Genomic DNA, 2,222 nt, shown 5'->3' on the forward strand with positions numbered 1-2,222 from the left:
CATTGGGAAAGAAGCTGTGCGCCACCCCCACCCCCCCACCCCCAACCTCCATAGCTCTCGTGCTCTCTACTCTTCTCATGGGAGTGCACATGCTGGCACTCCTTAGGCTACTGGCTTTGGGAAGCACAACCTGTTGTGGGTGTGGGCTTTAGAAGAAAGTCACTTAGCAACAGGGAGTATTACTTCCTTCCTGTAAAAGGCAGGGAGTTGGTTGGTAGAGCGTTTGCCTAGTGTAAAGCCTCTGGGCTTGACATCGCTAGCCATCTTTGGCTATTCCTCCAGGGCAGCATAGTAGGTAATACAGCTGACCTGTTGGCTTTCGGGAACCTGGAGAGTTTCCTGATTTCCTGTTGACTGACTTTCTAGAAACTTGAGAGTAGGAAACACTAACCCAGGCATATCCTATACAGTGAGTCAGCAGCACTGATGTGACGGAGCCATGCTGCTTCTCAGAACAAAACATACACTTCTGGCTCCTGAAGTTTGCATTGTTTATTTTGCTTCCTATAATTCAAACACAGAAACAAATGGTCATCCTTCCATAGTTGTTTAAAAGAGGTGCAGTGGATGCAGGGAGGGTCACGAGTTGGGCAGATGAGAGCCAGAGTACCATACTGTACAGACAGAAGTGACAGGATGAGACACATTCCACATGCTAGCTAAACTTAAGGGGGAGAACAAGCTCTGTGAAAAGTAATGTTCATTTGCCTGAAGTCGTCGTCATTTGCTCATCAAGGCCTGGTCCTGGGAGCTTCTGTCCTCCTTACAATCTTATCTAGGCCTGGAGTGTTTTCAGTCTCTGAGACTTACTGCTGAATAAGCTCACTATTTTGTTCTTTCTGTGCTCTGGCTGGCTGATTCAACTTAGTTGTTCTGGCTCAAACTCCTCCCCAAGCTGACTTATTCAATCTGGTTTCTGTCAGCTTCTCTTGAATTGCTATGCTTGGCCTCGGACTAACTCTGGCAATTGCTCTAATCTTCTGACTGCTTCTCATTCTCTGGCTCATTGGGTCTTCACTTATGTCTAGCTTGTTCTCTCTGCCACCTGTCTCTTCTGTAACTGCCTCAGTAAACCGGTCTCCTCCTTCTCTCACTCTGCACCCTGTATCTAAAGTACCTTCCATCTCCTCTGTTCTTGTGAAAGTTGGGTACACCCTATTCTGTCAGATCTTTCTGATTTGTCACTTTGTCTGCCACTCAAGTAGATAACATTTTCAAACCTGGGGCTTCCTTCTGTAGACTAAGTCTACCTTCATTGTTGGGGATTAAAGGTCTCTACTGAGGGCATGTCTATTCCAGCCAGGGGGAATAAAGGTATGTGCTAATAAGTCTGAGCCACACCACAACTAGAAACAGGGTTTTCAAGTAAACAACACAGTATTGAGGTTCACAGTGTAATCAGATACCCTGCAACAGTTCTAGATTGGGTGAGCTAGCTCTCGTTTTTAGATTTTAATTGAAGAGTATTTAAATAAAGCAACATCCGTCATCTAAAATGCTTAGAAATACATAAAGTGCACATTTTGGGTGTTTCTGGATTTTGAAAATTCAGGGGATTTTTGTTGTTGTTTTTGTTTGTTTTGTTTTGCTTTGCTTTGTTTTGTTTTGAATCCGAGACCCCAAATCTTAAAGTCTGAGTGCTCTAATAAAAACCCCAAATTTAAGCTTCATGTGGGTACTTAAGAAGTTTAGCATTTGAAGCCTTTTACATTTGGTGGCTTTCTGGTTAGTAAGGGTGATCTGACCATGCTCTGGGAAAAGCTTCTAGAAAACTAAGAGGACAACTTGTGGATTTGTCAGAAGTGGAGAGGTGGAGGCCTGGTCCTTGAAGAGGGCCCTCTGTGTTCAGGCCCCGGCATCAGCGCCAGTGGGTGGCTCTCAGCCACTCAGGTGCCCGTTCCCCACAGATACCCACATGTACCCATAATTAAAATCTTTTTAAAATAGCAGTGAGCCATAGGAGCTGTGTTTGTTGGGTTCTTATGAACTCCGTGACCTCCTGCATTTCTTTGTGTTTTGTTCAGGACGTAGAGATTGATATTGAGCTGGCTCCAGGCGATCAGACCAGCACACCCAAAACCAAAGAGCTTTCTGAGAAGGACATTGGGAACCAGCTGCACATGCTCACCAATAGACATGACAAGTTTCTTGACACTCTCCGGGAAGTGAAGGTCTGTGGACACATTGGGTATTGAATATCTTCTCCCCACACCTTTTTTTTT

At 45.0% G+C, this 2,222-nt stretch overlaps 1 protein-coding gene across 15 annotated transcripts in view; it reads left to right on the forward strand.

Moving 5' to 3' along the window:
• Positions 1 to 2,222, forward strand: part of Trrap (transformation/transcription domain associated protein) — a 95,328-nt gene that overhangs the window by 64,037 nt on the left and 29,069 nt on the right. For all 15 annotated transcript variants that reach the window (XM_031338679.1, XM_031338687.1, XM_031338684.1 and 12 more), the window contains one exon: positions 2,025 to 2,171. In XM_031338679.1, the coding sequence (XP_031194539.1) occupies positions 2,025 to 2,171 (147 nt within the window). The remainder of the gene's footprint in view (positions 1 to 2,024; positions 2,172 to 2,222) is intronic.

This window comes from Mastomys coucha, unplaced genomic scaffold, assembly GCF_008632895.1.
Source record: "Mastomys coucha isolate ucsf_1 unplaced genomic scaffold, UCSF_Mcou_1 pScaffold22, whole genome shotgun sequence".
Classification (NCBI taxonomy): domain Eukaryota; kingdom Metazoa; phylum Chordata; class Mammalia; order Rodentia; family Muridae; genus Mastomys; species Mastomys coucha.